Source organism: Hirundo rustica, chromosome 23, assembly GCF_015227805.2.
Source record: "Hirundo rustica isolate bHirRus1 chromosome 23, bHirRus1.pri.v3, whole genome shotgun sequence".
Lineage (NCBI taxonomy): Eukaryota > Metazoa > Chordata > Aves > Passeriformes > Hirundinidae > Hirundo > Hirundo rustica.
This window is the reverse complement of record NC_053472.1, coordinates 115,946-135,807: the sequence shown is the minus strand read 5'-3', so window position 1 is coordinate 135,807 and position 19,862 is coordinate 115,946. Positions and strand designations below refer to the sequence as shown.

Genomic DNA, 19,862 nt, shown 5'->3' with positions numbered 1-19,862 from the left:
TAGTATATTGGCATCTGTTTTGACCACTGAGATTGTCACTTTGTGACTTTGGGAAGTCATATAAAAACCCCTGATTTCCTGCAGGTCAGCCGTTTTCCCTTTGGCCAGAGAGAGAGACAGGTAACATCGGACGGCAGCCAGGGGTCGGCCGGCCCCGCCGCCCTGGCTGGGGCTGGGCTGACCCGGGCCCAGAGGAGCGGCCCTGGCCGGGCTGTGCCTCCAGGCCCCGTCTGCTGATGGCAAGGGTGGCCGGACACGCCTGCCCGCTGGGCCCCTGATACCAGTTATGGGCCTGGCTGGGCCGGGGCCCACCGCGATTTAAACTGAGCGGTGGGCAAAAAAGACATTTATGATCCTCCCTGGTTTTTTTGATTCTGGACTGCCCGGGTCCTCTGATCTCTGATCTTTCTGCGCGGCCTTGAAAATCTAACACCATGAGCTGCAGTGACAGAGAAAAAGACTCTGGGTAGATTTAACCATTTCCTGGCAAAAATGAAGCTTCCAAGGCCTAGCCCTTCCCTGAGAAAGAAAAGAAAGGGACAGAGTGAACGTAGAGAAGACACAGCATGAAGTCAGTGGAGCAAGAGCGAAAGGACTATTGGGAGAAGGGATTTAGGAGTTTGCCATTCCATTTTAGGCTGGACTCTCTTACTGAGCCATGGAAATTATCTTTATATGTAGATTATCCCATTAAAACATGGAAAAGATATGCATTTGGGGAGATGATAGTTTAGATTTGTGTGTGGATTTGAGCAAAGGTGTTTGTGATGGACTAAGTGATATTGATCCCATGAGATGCTTGAGGAGATAGAGATGAAAAGTCCTCTGTGCCAGTGAAGAAGTGAGAAGATATCTCTGTTCCTTGAGAAGAAGAATCTTTTTTCATTTGGAGTTATTCACCTTTAAAAGGTGACACCCCAATATGCAAAAGTCTAAGACCCATGACCCATAAGCAGCTAGGGGAGCTGCTCCTGGGAGGAGTCACAAAGGCAGGTTTCTCTGGGCGGTTGTTTATGTGACAGTTCAAAAACCCACAAGAGAACTGTTCGAGGTTGTCAGTGGGATCCATGACTCCAAGAGAGACTCCTTCCTAAAAATTAATGAAAGACTATTTTCAAATGGTGAAACTGACTGAAAATCACAGTTTTTGTCTCTTTATGTAGTTTTGTAGGAAAGTTAACAGTTTGTAGGGGGAGGGAAGAGAGGGTCTCCTTTGGAGTTTCATTCTGTTTTGCTGTTTCGTTTTAGTTTTTCCCCAACTTTCTTTTTCCATTCTTTTAGTGTGTGTTAATAAAACAATTTGTTTATTTTTAAGCTTGAGTCTGCTTTGCTTTTCTCCTGATCTTTCTTCCACAAAAAGAGAACAAACACTAGGACCACTAAACTAAATTTGGTAACCAGAATTTGGTGAACATGAAACCACTACACTAACCCTACAGAATCTTGCAGAGAGACAGTTTGCAGCAAAAGCTGTGAAATGTCAAACTCCCAGTTGATTTCTGTCTCCTTAAAACCATGGCATCAAGGCATCATGAGGAGCAGCAGCTGCCTTTATAAATATTATTCTAATGGAGTCAGGGAGACATTGGAGTGGCAAAATATTTTCCCTGCATGCATTTTGGCATCAGTACTCACTTTTCCTACCCCAGTACCCCAGCAGGGCTTTGCTAAACAGATTTTTCAGTGAACTGAAAAGCAGCCTTTTCCTAAAACTTGTTACACCTTTTACCAAATGACCTGTGAAAATTAGGGAGTTGGGGGAGTTGATGCAAGTTGTTTCCTGGCTTATTTCTGTGCCTCTTTATTACTAAATATTGGAGGATATATGCCACTTGGTTTGGGACAAATCAGGCAAAAAGCCAATAGTAAATGCATGAGGTGAAATGCTTCAGCTAATGGTATGTTTTATGGTGTTTAAAATAAAATTTAAAATTTTGACTTGACACAGATGCTATTACAACACCCTCAACCTTGTTTTAGTCAATTTTTTCTTCCAGTTAAAGGGATTAATTCAGCATGTTAAAAAAAAAAAAAAAAAAAAAAAAAAAGAGGCAAATTTTTGGGGAGAGGAATGATCCTGAGAACTATAATAAAATAACTTTATTGTGCTTGTATGTGTTTTACATGAGGCCGCTTTAATTGAATTTATTGTGGCTTACTGTAAACTAGTGAATTCATGTTTTGTATTCTCTGTGCAGGATGAAAAGTAATTACGTTTCAGATGCATTATAATTTAGCAGGTTGTAGCACACAGGGACAGAGCTGAAGTTTTTCCATCTTTCTGGACTGGAGTTTTAAATCACAGCCAGCTGCTGACTTGCATGGGGGTGGGAAGTGGGTGCCACAAAGCATAGCCCAATTCCATGTGCAGTTTAATTTGGGAATCTAGACCTAAGTACTTACTTGTCATGCACAGAATGAGACTGGGAGGTCACCAGGGCCAGGGAGGCAGTGGCTGCTTCTATAACTCAAATGAGTTTAGAGCAATTGAGCATTTTTCTTTGTCATGTTTAATTTATATGCTCCTCAAAATGGAATTATGTCATGAAGAAAAATGCAACAACCCAAACAAAACCTGAAACATCTCTACAGATGGGGAAAAAACAGAGTATCTTTCTAGGGAATCTGAGAGAGGACTGGGGAGCAGCTTTAGAGACTGGGCTCCAGGTGTGGGAGGCTTGTTTTTAAGGCAGAGACTTAGGAGTGGTTTTTCTAGGCGAAAGGAAGGGGTGAGGAGGTCCAGGAGAAAGAGGGCAAGAAGATACTCATGAGTAAATTAAATGGGGTGGAGTTCCAGTGTGCTTTTCCACCTGGAATCTGAAAAGGGGGGAGAAGACAGTCAGTACACTTGCTTCCATGTGGGAACTAGTGGAAAAATGAACACTGGAGTGACCAGTGGGAACAGACGGAACAGGCAAGATGAGAGAAATTGCTGCTGCGGCAGCATCCAAATAAGATGATGCAGGTATGGAGACATGGATCTGATGGTCTGGGAGCTGAGCAGGGAAAGGAGGATTTTCAGGAGGTCTACAGCACCTTCCAGACTAGAGGTGAATGGGGTGCATTTCATGTAGTTCACTTGAACTATGCAGATTAGAAATAAATAAATTAACCTCATGTGAAGGCCTCTCTCTCTGCTAGCAGAAGGCTGTGGGAGAAATAAAGCCTATGTTGGAGCATCAGAAGCATGAGATGTGGGGATTACAATAGGCATTACATCAGATGCCGGATACTGCAGGGGATGAATCAGACCAGCATCTGGCAACTTGGCGCATCCACAGTGTACTTGCACTGATTTGACTACAAAGGGAAAAAAAAAACCTGTGGAACAACTTTCAGCGTGAGCCCTGTTTCAGGAAAGGGCACTGTTTTGTATCCCCTCGTGGGACTATATCTCTTGTGGTGGAGCCACCAAGTCTTCAAAATGTTAGGGAGATCCTTGGAAAACCCAAATAAAAATGCACTTTGATTTTTTTTAAAAGTAATACATGCAGCATTTAAAATTGATAAGACATAAAGCAGTTTTGTTTGTTTTTATGTATTTCCTTGTAGCACTTGTTCTCCTGAAGTTTCAGCACAGTATAATGAAATTGAAACTAGTTCTATGGGACGGAGAAATAAATAGGCTCCATGACTCCCACAATTTAGAGAACTGCCCAGAGGTGTAAAGAAGTATAGTTAAGGGAAAAAAACCCACAAACTTCTAAATTAAACTGACTCTGCTGACTTGAGGTTTAAAACCCATATCTACCATTTCAACATCAAGCTCATAAACACAATTTAGAAAATCCATATCTCTGTGGGCTGTTTTTGAGAATTTGATTACTCATAAAAGAGGGTCAGTACAACAGCGGATGATTCCAATTTACAACAGCAGCCCTTAATTTAAAAGACTAGTCCAAGCATTAAAAGGACAGACCTAATGGAGCGTTACACTTAATGGCACCAAAATCTGACCCTTTTGCTGTTCTCCTAGTACAGAGACTGAGCAGAACCAGTTCTGTAAAAGTAGTGATTAATATTTAAACCAAATTTCCCCTTCCTGGGCTTTGGTCAGTTGGCCACAATGGCCCATTGTGGGATCTATAGCTGCCCACACTGTAGTGAATAGTGGTTTACACAAAGTCCACGAAGCCATATAGAATAAAACTAAAAGGTCCCAAACACAGGGATTGTCTGGTTTAAATATCCACTGACCTGTTTGATTAAAGGGCTACCTGAGTGTGTGCTAATGGCAAGTGAGTGATACAAAAGGGATGTTTTTCCTTGCCACCATACTACAAATAGATAAGTACTAAACACAAGTATGGCAGTAACTGCACTGGAATGACTAATTAGGTACAGTTTTGAACAATTGTAGTTATTATCCTCCTTTGAGCAGACATTTTCATGTACCATGAAAAAATAAGTTATAGCACCATTTAGGGTCGTTTTAGGCAGAAGGAGCCCTTTAGTGGGCATTTTCTCATGGGCTGACCTTGGACAGATATTAATAGCTCATGTTACAGCTTTTAGTTTATCAGGTTTAAGTAAAATTCCAGTGGAATCTGTTATGAACAAACAAGTTAAACAGTTGTTAAAAGTATATGTATGTCTCTTATAAGTTTGTATTCCAATTTGTGACTTTGGACAGTTACAAGGTGTTACAGTTTAATTGTTGTCAAAGCACTGATAGTACTACATAAGGAAGACATCAGGACACTTTCCTGAGCCATAATTGGTAAACACAGCCGGCCAATCATTCGACGCTCAGAAGAAATGATTGGCCAGGGATGACTATTGTTAAAGACCAATCAAACCCCAGCGAACGAGCCAACCACTCAAGGCTCCTGAGCGCGCCAATCAGAGAGAGGACAGAGCATACAAAAAGGACCGACAAACGCTGTTGTACGGTGTGTCCCAAAGGAGTGTTCAATATAGTATTATACTTGTTATCGTTGTTCTGGCTTGTCGTAAAGGGCTTGAGACTAGCTCCACCCTTGTTCTCAGTGGTCAGTTTTAAATAAATTATTGGCCATTTATCCTACAACAGCGGAGTCACGACCTCGTTTGTAACAGAATCCGCTGGTTTTGAAGCAATTTTACGTAATTACGCTCCAAGGGGCTGCCAAATAGCGCTGAAGGGGCTGCTGAGCACTGCGGATGGGAGCCCATGAAAAGTCTGCAAGTAACCTCATCCAGGAAGGAGCAGGAGATGGGCCCGGCCCTACCTGTCCAGGAAAATTCAGAGGGGAGTGAGGGGAGTGAGGGGTGCGAGGGGTGCCGCTGCCCCACTCCTCCCCACTACCAGGAGGCTCCAGGCGCCACTCCACCCCCCCAGTAGGGGGCACTGCCCGCGGAGCCCACACCGCCTCCCCCAGTGGGGGGGCGGAGCGCCGCGATGAAAAGCGCGCCTTGATTGGCGGAGATCCCCTGGCGGGGATGAGAGCGGGGCTCTGACTGGCCGCCAGCATCCGAGGGTGGGAGTAAAAACCCGGGCAGAGGACCCTTTCCCCGCTCCCCCTCATCGCAGATTAGGGTGTTTCCCCCCACCCCCCGAGCCCCGGCCCCCTGACCCGGGTGCTAAGAGCCTTCCCTTGAGGAGTTCTGTGCCCCATCGTGGCTGGCGGAGGAGTTTCAGCCAATCAGCGCGCGACGCCGCGGCTTGTTGCCAGGCAGATTATGGTAATGAGGCCTAGGCGGCCCCCCCCCCCCCCCCCCCCCCTCCCGCTCTGCAGCTACCATTGTGAGGTGAGGACAGGTGGGGGGGTTTGGGGCCGCCGCGGGGCTGGCGGCGGCAGCCGGGGCGCGGCGCCCGCATGGGACCCCCTCAGGTAACGCGATGGGACGGTCCGGGAGGGCAGCACGGCCCGGGGACGCCGCGGGGACCCGCCGGGGGTTTTAGACTTGTTGTTTTAGTCGCACCCAAGATGGCGCCCGGAGCTGGCGGTGCGGGGCCGGGATAAACCGTTCGCTCCTGCCAGTGGGGGGGGAAGGGGAAGTAGGGCGTACTCATTCTCCTTCCCCCCCCCTCCCCCCGACCCCGCGGGAGAGGTACAGTCCGCTTACCCCACTCCTCGCCCCAGCTGAGATTCCCCCACCCGCCCTCGACACGGGGAGGAGGGGGCATCCCCACCCTTGTTCTCCCCCTCCCTGCGTGGTACGGTCCGGACCCTGGCACCTGAGCGGCGGGGGGGTGCCGGAGCCATCTTTTTGCCCCCTCAGCACTGTGGGGGTCTCATCTCTCCACCATAATTCTGGGCCGCTCAGCCCAGCTTCCCCCACCCCCGGCAACCGGCCCGGCCCGGCCCATCCGCTCAGTCTCTGCCCTGGCTGCCCGCCCGTGTCCCCCATCGGCCCTCAGTGGTTGGGGCAGGCTGGCCGCGGGGCGCTCTCACGAGGGGCTGATGACGCCGCCGCCCTCAAGCGAGAGCGGCTGTGGGGGCGCGGCGTCGCCTCGCGCTGGGGCGCGGCGGCGGGAAGCGGGCGCTGTGAGGGCGGGGGGGCACTCGCTCCTGATGATTGGCTACGTGCCTCGCGCCCCTGTATCCTATTGGCCTAGTTAGGGGAGGGGGCGTCTCACCCCGTCTTCGGATTGGCTGTTGATGGAGTGGAGATTGGTTATAGTGGAGACTTCTATCGGGGGTGTGGGAGAGGTGTCAGTCTGCCCTGTGAGGGGCAGTGGCGAGGTGTGTTCTCGGAGTCCCACGCTCACGAGGGTCTCTTGCTTCACGGGGATTCAGGGCACCAGTGTGGCTCTAGCAGGTCAAGGCTTCTGGCTGGGAGGCTTGGTGTGGAGGGAAGTTAGGCCGTTCCCCAGTGACCTGAGGTGGTTCTATTCATGAGGGTCCCAGGTGTGAGTAGCCACAGTTGCTGCAGGTGGAAGCTGTGGGGTTCGCTGCTCTCCTGACAGTGGTCTTGTTGCCAGAATCCTGTTCTTGTGGTCTTGGGTATGGCTGTAGGAAGTGGATGGTTGATCCTGTGGCTCTCTTGCTCTGTGGGTGTTGGTGTTGAATGGTGCCATTTCCCCTCCTGTGCCCAGGTTCCATTAAAAGTGAGTTGATATGAGTTTGTTAAATGGTTGAGTTGGAATGGAAGAACAAGGTCCTGATGCTGTGCCTTTTAGAATTACTCATCCTAAAGGGATTATCCACCTTTTTAGGGTTATTTCCCTCTACAAGATCTGTGTGTGGTCACCTCTTTCCTCTCAGCTGTGCATTGCAGAGCCTCAGGAGGGCTCTCACAGGGTCCCTAAATTAAAATTTAAACTTGGTTTCGGCTACTGACAGTACTCATAGTCCTGACAGTGAAATAAAGGGTTGGAATTCGTGATGCAATTCTTGGTACCTCAGCATCAATTGGTCTAGTATATCATTATATATTTATGGTTCTTACAGGTCTTTAAAAAATGATAAAGTGCAAAGCTGGGTGTGTAAAATGCCTATCAATGTTTCCCTGTGAGTTTGAATGGGAGTAGAGATTATACTGAACTTTTGCATTGTTCTGTCAGATTTTTAATAATTCAGTTAGAAGATGAGATGCTAATGAATCACCAACTGATTTTACCAGAAAATGCCTTGCATCTTTTCTGGACACAATAAAATAATTGTCAGTCTTGAGCCTTCTAATGCCTTCATTTCTAGGAAAATTAATACAGGAGCATGCATTGCTCTAGTCTGTCCTTAAATGGAAAGCTTCTCTCTGAAATTGTGACGGGTTTTGGCACTTTGCTACATGGATGCTTCTCTTGTGTGAAAAGAGACAACTTTGTTGCCTCATTTATAGGATGAGATATCAGTGTAATTGTTATTATCATTATCTGATAGAATAATTAACAATTTGATTTTGGAGTGAAAGGGGTCTGTAGCATTGTTTGATCTCCTCTGACCTCTTTAGTCCTACCCTTTGCAGAAGATTCTTGGATGAGCTCTCCTGGGGTAAGTTGCTCTGTAGTGAGCAGCTGCTTCCAGTGTGTTCCTGACCACCTGCAGCTGCTGGCAGCTGTGTACACTGAATTCTAATGGACGTCAAAGTGTATCTAATTAAGGGGGCTGGTTTTGTATGGTGAATTTTGTTTGGACTTGAGCATGAGATTGGGTCTATTTGTCATTTTTATCTCCTGCTAGTAAAACATGCAGTTGTATCATAGCCCTGAAATGGCTCTATATGTCAGTCCCCACTTGTTTGAAACTGCAGACCCCTAGTCCATTTGTTCTCTGGGGTAGTGCAGAGTAGCAGCTATTCTAGAGGAACCCTCTGTTTTTAGGTGCTGAAACAAGGTAGTTTTATTTAGTTGAATTTTACGACAGGTGAAAATTCAGAGGAGAGGGAGCAGTACCACCTGCTTGTACAGGAAGAGTTTACTGCAGGAGGAGGGATGGGAGACAAAAAGTTGGCAGGAAGAAAATGGAGGGGGAATGGTTTGTTTTCTTTCAGTAACCCCTAACAGAGCCCCTAACGTGAGGGTTGTGTGGGCAGAACTGCAGAAGACACTGATACAGACATTTATTTTCCTTTTGTGTCATCTTGTACTTTAAATGCATATTTTCCCTGCTTCCTTGCTTTATCAGACTTCTCTTTCTGTGATTTATAAACCAAATCCTTTAGGAAGTATGGGTCACTGCCTCGAGCAGCTGGAGCCCAAGAACTGCAGTATGTGATTCAACAGCCCATGATATCACAGGGACTTCAGCGGATGAAACATCGGGAAGACAACAACATGAGGAATGTGGATATGTAGATGTTGAGCAAACGGGAAGAGAGGTGACTAAAGAAGAGACTAGCATATATAGAAAGTAATGAAGTTGACTCTTTGTCCACCAAGGGAGAGGACAGTGTGAGAAACATTTTATTATACAAGAATTAGGACTGAAGAGAGATGTCCTTGGAGCACCTGAGTAGGTGTCTAAACCCAGCCTAGGTAGTCCCCAGGAGGGTGTTAACCTGTGCTCAGGCTGGATTCTCTCCGTATTCTGTGGTAGAAATGGATTTCTAGCTACTTACCTGATAAGTTGTGAGAGCAGTTACATCAGACTGTTGTCACCTTCAGTGCCTGGGCACTGTCCCTTTAGGAAAAGGACTGTAACATGTCATGGGCACAGCGGCAGAGGACTGACCCTGGTCTTAGAAATCTCTTCCAGCTCATTGCTGCTGTGATGATGGATGTGCCATAAGGATATGGATATAGATTCACTATACACAATGGCAGTAAAGAGTGAGTTGGTGTTTGGCTGAGCTCTTCTATTTATTACACAACAAAATAAATTGAAGCCATTTTTCCCTTTGTGGAAATAAATAATTCTTGCTGTCCTAGTGGAGTATGATTTCCATTTTTAACTCACTGGTAAAACATAAATATTGTGGTTTTACATTACCTGATTGATAACACTCATGCAAAATGCACCAGGGCCAGAGTTCCTTGAAACAGTATGTGCCAGTGATAGATGGGAATGCAGAGGAGGTGACGACAGTTCTGACTCAGTCCTCAATGAGGTTAGAAACCTTGCTGCAATGAAGGCATGTTCCTGCTAAAGGATCTCAGGAAATGCACTGGCTCTGCCTTCTAGGCAAACTGGAATAATTAAGTGTAGGATAGAGCTTTTTGCAGGCACATGTGGCATTCCTTTTAGCATAATAAATCATTTTCGTATAAAAAGCTGGAGGAAGACTCAGTCATAAAATCTCTTTTGCACCAATCTTGCTGCCCTTGCACGTGGCTGGGGTGACACACCGTTGTCAGTGAGCTCAGTCGTGGGAGGATTAAGCCAACAGTCCCTGCTGTTACTGCCGCAGGGAACCTCAGGCTATAGCAAGGCTCTGGGGAGTAAATCACATTAGCTGGTTTATGCACCATTACTATATTGTAAAGTGGGTTCTCATTTGAGATACTGAGTGGCTTTATTGCTCCATGAGCAGGGAGGTGGTCTTTTCCCCTTGCTCAGCTTTAATATTCCCCCTTTCTCATACCGGAGAAGGGACAAAAATTAGTGCTTGGCAGCCACTGGCTTGGATTTTTCAGCAGAATGCCCTTTGTGAGCCTCTCAGAGGTTGCTGCAGATCAAGTCTCCAGAGATTTTGTTTATGTATCTTCTTGTGTTGTCGCCGCATTGAAGGAAATTGTCATTCTTTAATAGCACATTTGCCAAGAAAATATGGTTATTGTTGATTTTAATTTTTTGGGGGGGGGTGCTTTTTTCTTTCAGAGCTTACCTTTGAATCCCTAGATGAGTTCACTGGGTTTAACTTGTGTTTAAAATACTTGGACACCAAACACAAACCAGCAGTGACTTTGCTGTTAGTGGTTTTCTCTTACAGCACTGTTCACTCCCGAGTGTCTGGGTGGGGGTTCATGGATGCACCTGTGAGGGGCCACGTGTGGAGCTGTGGTGGCTCAGGGTGTCTAATGCTGAGGCAGCAAAGCTAACAAGGACATTGCTGTTGGATAGGCAATGAGGTGCTTTGCCCCTCTGAGCAGTGCTTTCCCATCCTCTGGAGCTGAATGCAGTGCACGGGGGAGCTGCTGATTTAATAACAGCTCCAGGGAAAACATCATCCCGCAGGATCAGGAGGGAGGAATTGGAGAGTGTCGCAGAGGTCAAAAGGAGATTTTAAGCAAGATTAAAAAAAAAAACCAAAAACCAAAAAAAAAAACCCTGTCAGACAATGACACCAAGGTGCTTTCCAGACATCAGGAGCAGCAGAGGAGAAGTTTTATCATTAATGACATTTTCTGGATTGAATCTAAAATGCAAAACTAAAGAGAGATGGTTGTAGGTCTGTCACAGCAGGAGATCCTACAAAGTGTTGAGAAAAGGAAGGTAAACGTGAATGGTGTTCTGAGACAAACCTGTATTGTCTTAAAGGGCTGGTTAATTTACTTGCAGAGCTCGGAACGAGCTAATGTTCCACTAGAGGAGATATTTCAAAGTCACAGGAGCTGTGCTGGTTCTTGGATCATGTTGTATCACGATTCACACAGTGTATAGTGACACACAGGACTGTCATTGCCTCACCACTGCCATACTGGAGTGGTACTGGGCTATATTTGTACTTTCTAGTTATGCCTATTACGTTTCAGCTTGTGACATCACCCAGCATGGACAGGATGAGGCATGTGTGTTATTTAGGGAGGAAAATGTTATGCCTGCAATTACTGTAAGTGCTTTAACATCTCCCACTGGCATTGCTCTTGCTCGTGTTTGTGATGCTCATTGGGTTATATGAAAGCATTGGGGTGCTGGCAGAATTTTGGGTGACTGTTGGGTGCTGTGTCATAATTGACTAATCTTTCAACTTCCTGAAAAGTAAAATTTCATCATCTTCAAGTTACTGGAGTATTTGCTATGAGCATCCAAAAAAAAAAAAAAAAAAAAAAAAAGACAGTATACTGAATAATATTTGAGCCAGACCTCTTATATTTTATAGTGGAGAGAATATAGTTGTGATATACATAACACATAAATTTAACATGAGTTTAAGCAAGTTGTTTGGATTATTGTTTTACTGAACCTCTAAATGAATTTTTATTACAAAATGTAGCCTATTTTCTTCATACTGAGAAAAAACAGTTTATCCTATCACAATGCCTTTTATCTTTAATTATCTTCTTTTAAGATTTCTGCAATTGAGTTTCAATTTCTGTTACACAGATTCTTATGGTAATCCCTTGGATGTAGCAGAGCTTCCCATTGAGGTGCATATCATGGTGTTTATTTAGCTTGTCTGAAAATGTCTAATACCAATACCGTGAGAAAAATCAACAATTGCAAAGGATAATCCGTGGGCAAACAGCGTGGAGAGCAAGCAGAGAGCACTCCCTGCATGCCAGTGATTTGTCAATGCTTATGTCCAAAGTTTCACGTTTATTTCTGCTAAAAAATTACCAAAGCTAAGAGAAGACCACAGGGAAATGGTTAAAATTTCGAGACACTGTGGCTGTCAGTGTCAGGGCTGTAATGGGCATTGAGAGCAGGATCTAGGGAAGGAAGTAAGGTTGTGCAGGATTAATGAGAAGGGGCATCCTATGGAGGACCAGTGAGCAAAGTTAGTTTTGTCTTCCCGTCATCAGTGTCAGAAAATTTGCTCAGGTGTTGGTGTTTTGTGGCAGTTCTATTGTCAGTGACTTTGGATAAGATTTTTCCAGCTCCTGGCCTTGACTGCAGGGCTTGTTTCACAGCTGAATTTCAACACTTGCTCCTGCTCCCTGCCCTCTTTATTTGCCCATCCCTGGAACCTCTCAGGGGCATGACCTGTCTCCTCCTGAATTGTCTTTGCTCTCAGCACATTCATGTTTCCAGGGAAATGTGCTTTTCAGTGTGCTTTCATAATTACAGATGTAATGAGGTGTAGAGGTTTCATGTTCACTAAATTCTGGTCTTAGTACTTACTCTTTCTGTGGGAGAGAGAGTAGGAGAAAAACAAAGCAGGCTCAACTTTAAAAATGAACAAATAATTTTATTAACACACACTAAAAGAATAGAAAAAAGAAAGTTGGAAAAAAATTAAAACAGAATGAAACTTCAAAAACATTCTTCCCTCCCCTTACAAACTCTTCACTTTTTTACAAAACAACATAAAGAGATAAAACTTGTAATTTTCAGTCAGTTTCACTATCTGACAAAAGTCTATCATCTGTTCTTTAGGGGAAGAGTCTCTCTTAGAGACATGGATCTCACTGACAACTTAGAACAGTTCTCTTGTGGGTTTTAACTGTCACAAAAACAACCGCCCAGAGAAACCTGCCTTTGTGACCCTCCCAGGAGCAGTTTCTCAAGCTGCTTATGGGTCATGGGTCTTAGACTTTTGCATATTGGGGTGTCACTTTTTAAAGATGAATAACTCCAAATGAAAAGGATTCTTCATCTCAAGGAACAGAGATATCTTCTCACTTCTTCAGTGGCACAGAGAGCTTCTCATCTCTGTCTCTGTTCAAGCATCTCATGGGATCAATATCACTTAGTCCATCACAAACACCTTTGCTCAAATCCACACACAAATCTAAATGATCATCTCCCCAAATGCATATCTTTCTCATGATTTAAAGGAATTATCTAAATATAGAGTTCATTTCCATGGCTTAAGTAAGAATGGAACAACCAACTCTTTAACCCTCTGTCCACATAGTCTTTTCACTCTTGCTCTGCTGACTTCATGCTGTTTTTCCTCTTTATGTTCACTCTGTTCTTTCTTACTCTCTCAGAGAAGGGCTAAGCTCTGGAAGCTTCATGTTGCCAGGAAGGGGTTTAATCTGCTCAGAGTCTTTGTCTCTCCCTCTGAGGCTCGTGCTGTTAGATGTTCAAGGCTGCGCTGGTGAGGGAGGAAGAACTTACACAGAAACATCAGAGATCAGAGCACCCGAGCAGTCCGGAATCACAAAAAACAGGCAGGATCATAAATGCCTTCTCAGCCCACCCCTCAGTGAAAATTGGGGTGGCCTCAGCTTAATTGGTAACTCTCTGATAGGTCCCTGTCTTTTCTAAAGCAATTCCCAGGTCCTAACCTGGAGAATTATTCTACATTCTTCTATAAGTAAAAAACCAAACTGTACTAACCCATGACATGAGGGAATACATACCAGAGGCAGATCAGAGGATGAATTTAAAAGTACAGAAGTTGAAAGCATCAGCAAATCCTGCAGTTCCTACTATTGTCCCTCATTGCTGCACAATTGTCTGGGCTGAGCTGTTTATTATTTTCATTTCTGTCAAGAACAGCAATAACCGGACTGTTTATAGAATCTGCAGCACTGGGCTACTGAATTTGGCTCAGCCTTGTTTTTTTTTTCCCCCAAGATTTTAAGTTAGTGCTCACTTTCAGAACCATGAACGGACTGTCTTCTGCTTTCTTCTCCAACTTTTTGCTACTTCTTTTTTCAGAGATGAATCTTAATACCCAGTTTTGTCTTTTAAAGACCCTGCCTGAACCCTTTAGTCTCCTTTGTACTCAAGTTGTAAGTTATCTGTTCCAGAATGACTCTGCAGAAGTGAGTCAGCATCTTTCTTCAGACCTTCAGTGTCTGCTGGTGGAGAAGGTCAGCCAAAAAATCTACTTGTTGCGCCATGTGGAGTTAGCCAGAACTGTGCCTTTCCCTTAATTCAATTAGTAGTTAATGTAATTGCATTCTTTTTAACAGGGTAGTTATATTTAACAAAAAAAAATCAAACCACCCAATTTGAAACCTCTAGTGTTTGTTTTTTATTTTTTGTTTTCTAAGCAGTTAGGTAATTGATTAAACTACTGGCTACTTTTAGTGCAATTACTTGATTTGGCTCTTGATTAATGCTGGCAGTCTAGGAAAGGAGCTGTTGTGGATAAACCAGCTGAAGAATATCAACAGGATAGGTGTTAAATTTTGCGAAGAAGTTGTTCACAGTGTTACTGACATAAATGCTGTCATGTTTCACATGGGTAGAGGTGATCATACACCTGATGTATGTATATATTTATATATTCTGAATAAAGAACATATACTTGATAAAATGAGTGAAGGAGGTTAGTGAATGTGATAAGATTAGATATGAGAAAATCCCTAATTTAATCCTTAATAACATAACAAGTAGCTGGGAGAGAGGTTTTGGGGTTTTTTTGTAGGAATGGATGGTATTTGTTTATAGATCAGAGCATGTGTGCACTAGGATATATAAATAAATAATAATTATCTGTAAATTCCCCTGCCTTTCCACACTCGGAGAAGAAGGCTGGTGTTCATAACTTCTAAATGTTTGCTGCAGTTAATTTGTTCATACTAAGCTTGGGCATTAAATGCTGGTACATGGATTTCATTGTAATTTTTCTCCTAAGTGCTTTTTGGGGAGGTTTTGTATCAAGCAATATTAATCGAGATGAGATTTCTGTCCCTGTATTCCCATAACTGGAGATGTTTGGATATCAGAGAAAGTCAGAACATTTCCTCAGTGTCTGCTTTGGTGAAGCCCACATGTGCTGGGTTGCTCAGCATGAGACAGCAAGTGTTAACTCCAGTCACCAGTAACAGCATGACTTGGTGTCTAGCAATGCCCAGAAATATATTTCCCACTGTTTTTCTTTGTCTATATGTAAGTAATACAATTTTTTTGCTCCACTACACTGTTCAGTGACGTTAGCCCGAAACTGCCCTGCCCTAGTGATTTATCCATGCTGGCCAGGCCAGTGGAACAGTCAGTGCTCAGGTATGCACAGCTTAGTCCTTGCTGGCAAAATCAGGAGGAGACAGAAAGTGCCTGCTGCTTTTTTTACCTCTCCTTATCTATTTTTCAGTTTGTCAATGACAAGCCAAATGCTAGCATTTATAGGGATGAATTATGACTAAAATAATTTGCATTTAAAATGCAAATGAATGAAAGCATCAGCAGGGAGCCTTCTGATTCCTTCCTGGTGCACAGATGGGTACTGGCATTGGATCAGCTCAGCAAGGCACTGGATATAAAATAAAGTTAATTGGAGTAGCTGAGAAATGAAATGGGCCCAGCCTCATGATAACTCTTGGCCTGTGATTTAATATGACATTAGAGACGAAGGATTGGGAAGGTGCTGAACCACCGACTAAACCAATCACCAGAGCTGTAAATTACCCTTCTGGGATTGCATTGGCAGATTGAGAGGCCTGAATAAAATTGCAAGAGGCGAATAAAACCAAGCTTGGAAGCAGTTTGTCAGGATCTCTGAGAGTTTAAGATTCATGGTTAATTTTTAGTAGTTGGCTACTGTAATACTGTACTAATCTGGGCCTGGGGTTTTGTCCAAGGTCAAATCTGTCTGTACAGGGAAAGCCAGTTGGTGCTCAAACAACTCGGGCAAACTAAGGAACTGGTGATGCACCTTTGAACATAGTTTTCTTGTTGGAAGCCACAGGTCCATTTTTTGCATTATTTATTGATTTCTAGACCTGTAGGTACCAGAAGGACAATGAGGAGAAGCTGGTGTGGATGGCCTATGGCCAAGGAAAGACATGCAGGAAGAATTCAGTGTAATCTTTCAGTGCAATTGGTGCGGTGGTTGATTTGTTTCCTCCTTAATGGGACATGGAAAGTGGTGAACAGCAGGACTTGACCATGCTCAGTGAGATAAGATTTCTGTTCTCTTATTCCCATAACGTAAGGTGTTTGGGTCTTGTAGGAAGCGTTTGTAAAGGCAAACCTGTTTTATTCTGTGTTTCTGAAGTATAGTAGTTGATAAATCACTCATAGCTCCGTGCCATCTGGCATGCTGGTTTTAATGTCTCTGTTCTCTGTTTTTTTTTTTACAGCCATGTTGCTGAAAATCACCTGGTCTTCTGGAAGCAGAAACACATTGAACAGATGAATCCCTTCAGCCAGACATTCCTCTAGTAGATCTTTTTCTCCTCATGGAGCACCCAGGCAGAGAGGAGATGGACTTGAAAGAGGAAAGTCCTCAGGTGTGGACTGAGTCTGCAGCACAGGAACAGAACACTGCTCAGGTGATTAGCCAGAGCTTTGCCTTTGCTTGGGCTGGATTGGGATTGGTGGGGAAGGTTAGTTCCCATTTGGCCCTGGTTTAGAGTCTAGAAGCTCAGCTTTCATTTGAGCAGAAATACAAACATTTCTGTGGTGATTTGGTGTTAAAGCTTCAGAAACTGAACTTTGCAAACTGCAGCAGTGAAGACCCAGAGCTCTGAAATGAGCTGAACAAAACCAGGCCGTGGCTGTAGAAGTTTCAGTGTCCAAATATATTTGTAACCATGTGGGAGAGAGTAAAGGGTGTTCAGAGTAATGAACATGAACAAAATCTGTGCTCTGTGGCAGCTGCTTTTGGTGGTGTAATCCGAATCAGTTGGAACTGTTGGTGGACCTTGGGGAAAGTAATACAAGTAATTTTTTCCAGCCAGACATCTGGGTAGTGAGGAAGGGAGAAATGTTAATTGTGAGTGACTAATGCAGTCAGGTTCTGCTGTATGCAGCTTGTCCCTCTGCCTCTGAGACAATGCAGCTGGGAATTTCTAGAATTCTATCAACTGATTTACTCAAAAAGTATGATAGGAAAAGGGTGCTGCATGGTATTTCATCCACAAGCTGAGAAATTCTGCATCTCTTAGTAATTTCCAGCTTTGAAATTTGCAAAGAAAGGCAGTTTTCGATGTCCTGTGTTCCCTTCTCTCTACAATGGGATAACCATGCTGCTGTTTGCACATGGCAGTTTTAAGGCTTAATGAGTATTTGCAGAGTGCTCTACAAATATGAAATTGTAGTGTTTGTGAGAGGATTTATTGTACAGAATCAGCATTGAGCATTCATGGGGGAGTACCAGGTGTCTTCTGAAGCAGAAGCTAAAAAGTGAAACAAAATAAATAAAATATTTAACTGTGGCATCATTTTGTGTGAAAGAATTTTGTGACTATGAATACTTATACTCAAACTAGGTTTCTTGCTCACTGTCCTGTTTTTCCCATGCACTGAAAATGCTTCTCAGCATGTAAAGGATGGCAAAAGCTAAACGTGGCCCTGTTTTCACTGGAATCCAGTGTTCTGGCTCATTTAATATAGGCCACTGAATATCAGTTATGATCATAATGTTCTGGTAAAATTGACATGTTTAGATTTAAAGTGCTGCCCTAGACATAACTTGTTCCAGTTATCCTTGGAATCTGTGCTTAATATTTTCAGGTATAATATTTCAGGTTTGTCTGTTTAAATAGTTGAATTTTCTACTGATGCTGCACGTGCATACTACAGCGAAGCAGTCTAGTATGCTCTACTGCTGCCTCTGAGAACTGCAATACTGTAACTTGAAGAGTATCAGAGTTAGTAAGTTCTGTTAGCCTCTCATCAGACCACAAATATTACCTCCAACTACAGAACTGTCTGAATGAACTCGTTATCATAAATCCTGAAAGGGATATGAGCACAAAGGGAAACAATATCCCAATAAATTTAATAGATACATCAGTTCAAATATGAACTTGTTCTCTTACAAAATTCCAAAGTATCGTGCAAGATCTAAGTATGGGTGGATGCCCTTTGTAGTGAGTTGCAATGCAGAGTAAAACCAGAGACTGATGGGAGTTGTGTCCAGATTTCTGTTGGTAGAATAACTGAGGTTTGAAATGTGTGTTTTTCACTGCATTCAGGTTAGTTGGGACACAAGCTCTCTCTGCTTCCCAAGGCACCCCGTGACTCTCGTGCTGTGTCCCGCTGGCCTGTGTTGGTGCGAGTCCAGGATGTGTTTGTTCCCCAGGTGCACTTTGTCCCCGAGGGGGGAGCGGTGGCCCAGATCATGTACAGTGACGAGCAGGAGCGCGGCCCCGCGCAGCAGGTGGTTTACGCGGCTGACGGCACCTCCTACACCTCTGTGGACACCTCGGAGCACACCCTCGTTTACATCCACCCCGTGGAAGCTACGCAGGCACGTGTGGTTCTGAGCCCACCCTGGTTTTGGCACCTAGAAAACACAAAAATCTTGTTTGGGGTGAAAGCCAGTTACCAGCCAAGTGGTATGACTGGAAAATAGCAGGCAGTTGATCCCAGCAGTTTTCTCTGCCCACTGCTGAGCAGGGACTTCATGCTGTTCATTTGTCTGATGTGCAAATCTGCTTATCAAAGGATGGTGGGGTTATGAATTATGAAATGCTGGTTACTTCACTGAAGGTGGATGAGATTATAATTTACTCAAAAGTGTTTTCCAGAACAAGGATAATTTCACCAGAAATTCTGCCTCTTGTATCCAGTAAAAAGCTAAGAACCGTCTATGTTCCTTCTGGAAGGGTCTTTGTTTTGTGTAGTACAGTTGTCGTAATTGATAGTTACAATAACAGTCATGTCTTTCTTGCACAGCATCTCTGTTTATTCAGTGTAATTCTGTGGTCTCTGCAGAGTTGCTGATTTTATAGACCATTTATATTCTTTTTCTTCTGCATAATCACATCATATAGCCTTTATTCCCTCGCAGCACATGTTAATATGGGATGAATATGCTATGCGTCTCTGCCTCTCTCCATGTGGACAGATTAAAAAGGAGCCAAGTGTCTTTGTCGAGAATATTTTATAACAGCGTTTTATAATTTTGCTGACAGGGCAGATTAGCTGTGCTGCAAAGTGCATGTACCTGACACCCCCATCAGGCTGGCAGGGCCTCATGTGGCACATTGTGCCTTGTGCAGCTCTCAGCTGCCCCAGAAAACCAGCTTCTGCGTGCAGGGATATCCTGAGAGGATATCTCCCAGGAAGTTACTGGTCAACTAACTCCAAAACTCTGAACGCTGTCATTGTGTCAAAAGATGTGTAGTATTCAGACACTCTTCTGCATCTAAGGTGAAATTATCACAGTGCTAAAGGAATTTGTATTATACTATGCTTTATTTTGTTGTAGCTAGGCTGCTACAAGCTCAGATATTTCAAGTTTTGGCTAAGTAAAGCTGGTCTCAATCCTTAGTCTTGCTTTTCCTGGGATTCTGTCATGGCTGTTCTTACAGAATACTGAAGTTGGCATGGATTCCATGAATTTAAATAGCATCCTGGCCATATCAAAGTAACATATACATTGTGCATGACAGTTCCTCAAAAGAAAGCATGCGGCAGTCTTGTGAATTTTCAGGAAGAAAAAGCTTGCAGTTGCCTTCTATCCTGCCTTAAAGGGCATGTTAATGGCGTAGATAGAGCTATTGGTCTAGCATCCTGTAGATTTTATCAAATCAACAATTGACAAAGTAATTTTGATAAATAAAAAAATAAACCCTGTGAAACACTTCCGCTGTACAGATGCAAAGTGCCACATAAATATATTAACTCTTTAGGGAGCATTACCTGACTTTTAGTTTCTATGTGTGTAGATCTACTTGGGTAAGTTGAAGTAATTTACTGTGATAACAAGCAGGTTATCCCAGTAAAGCTGACAAAGGCTCAAATGTGGGTTGTACTGTGGTGGCAGGGTAA

At 43.8% G+C, this 19,862-nt stretch overlaps 1 protein-coding gene across 5 annotated transcripts in view; it reads left to right on the top strand.

Annotated features, from left to right (window-relative positions):
• Positions 1-5,495: 5,495 nt before the first annotated feature.
• PRDM10 (PR/SET domain 10) overlaps positions 5,496-19,862 on the top strand; it is a 42,699-nt gene continuing 28,332 nt past the window's right edge. Inside the window, exons 1-3 of one of the 5 annotated variants that reach the window (XM_040084999.2) lie at positions 5,496-5,664; positions 16,223-16,414; positions 18,169-18,336. In XM_040084999.2, coding sequence (XP_039940933.1) covers positions 16,322-16,414; positions 18,169-18,336 — 261 coding nt within the window. In that variant the 5' untranslated portion in view covers positions 5,496-5,664; positions 16,223-16,321. Of the gene's footprint in view, positions 5,665-5,704; positions 5,814-6,623; positions 6,669-8,466; positions 8,743-16,222; positions 16,415-18,168; positions 18,337-19,862 lie in introns of those variants that run through there. The other 4 variants (XM_040084997.2, XM_040084996.1, XM_040085000.2 and 1 more) reach the window with 4 other exon arrangements.